Genomic DNA, 1110 nt, shown 5'->3' with positions numbered 1-1110 from the left:
TGAAGTTGTACGTACTAGCTGAAGTAGTACTAGCTTAATCAATAGAAACGATCAGCTAGCTTTAGCTGTGGTACGTGAGTCTCGCCAGTATCGTCGTTTGTCGTCGCTCACGCCGGAAAGAACACCGCGTGTCGGGTCAGTTCTAACAATTGGTATCAGAGCCCGAGTTCAATATCCGTGATCTGCTGAAAGTACAAGGAGGTCATGGCGATGGTCAAGGTTGGCGAGACATCGACACCGGTGGTGGAGACGGTGGGGCCGGCTTTGTATCCGCGCCTCGATCGCAAGGACTACAGGCTTTGGGCCCTCAACATGGAGGTGGCCCTGGAAGCTGCAGAGATCTGGGAGGCTGTCGATCCTGGCGGCAATGATTACGCCAAGGGAGGCGCGAAGTACACGAAGGATCGCAAAGCATTAACGGAGATCTATTCCGTCGTGCCGAAGGACGTGATGCAGCACCTCGTCGGAAAGAAGTCGGCGAAGGATGCGTGGGAGACGATCAAGAGCTTGCACCAAGGTCATGCCCGCGTGAGGGAAGCGCATCTTCAAACTTTGACGAAATGTTATGAAGATCTGAAGATGCAGGAAATCGAGACGGTTGATCAGTTTGCCGCCAGTTTCTTCACCCTCATTAACGCAATCAGGGGATATGGCGAGAGGTTGGATGAGGTCAAGAACGTCAGAAGGTTCTTGCGTGCCGCACCGGCGCGCTATATGCAGATCATTACGTCGATTGAACAGTGTCTCGACCTGAATACACTGACGGTTGATGATCTCGTCGGAAGGTTCAAGGCCCACGATGAGAGAATCCGGCTTAGCTTCGATGACCCGGACCAGAGTGAGCACTTGATGCTCACGAAGCAGCAGTGGACGACTCTTTCGAAAAAAAGCAAGGAGGGTCCATGAGCCGCAGCAACGGGAAGGAGAAGCAACGCCCGGCGAAAAAGTACATCACTGAGCAGGAGGAAGATGACGAAGCTCCGCCGCGGAGGAAGTTTGACATAAAGAAAGTAAGGTGTCATAACTGCGGGAAGCTCGGTTACTTCAAGGCTGATTGCTAGAAAGCATCGAAAGATAGGGCTCTCCTAGGCCAGGAAGGAGATGATGGAC

General features: G+C 52.8%; 1 protein-coding gene across 1 annotated transcript; it reads left to right on the top strand.

The window, feature by feature from the left end:
• The first annotated feature begins 204 nt into the window (after nucleotides 1-204).
• On the top strand, nucleotides 205-906 carry LOC127303273 (uncharacterized). The gene has a single exon (XM_051334024.1). It carries the CDS (start codon nucleotides 205-207, stop codon nucleotides 904-906), a length of 702 nt encoding a protein of 233 aa, XP_051189984.1.
• The last annotated feature ends 204 nt before the right edge of the window (nucleotides 907-1110 follow it).

This window comes from Lolium perenne, chromosome 5 (genome assembly GCF_019359855.2).
Source record: "Lolium perenne isolate Kyuss_39 chromosome 5, Kyuss_2.0, whole genome shotgun sequence".
Classification (NCBI taxonomy): domain Eukaryota; kingdom Viridiplantae; phylum Streptophyta; class Magnoliopsida; order Poales; family Poaceae; genus Lolium; species Lolium perenne.
The sequence above is the reverse complement of the archived record's forward strand: the minus strand, read 5'-3'. Positions and strand labels throughout refer to the sequence as shown.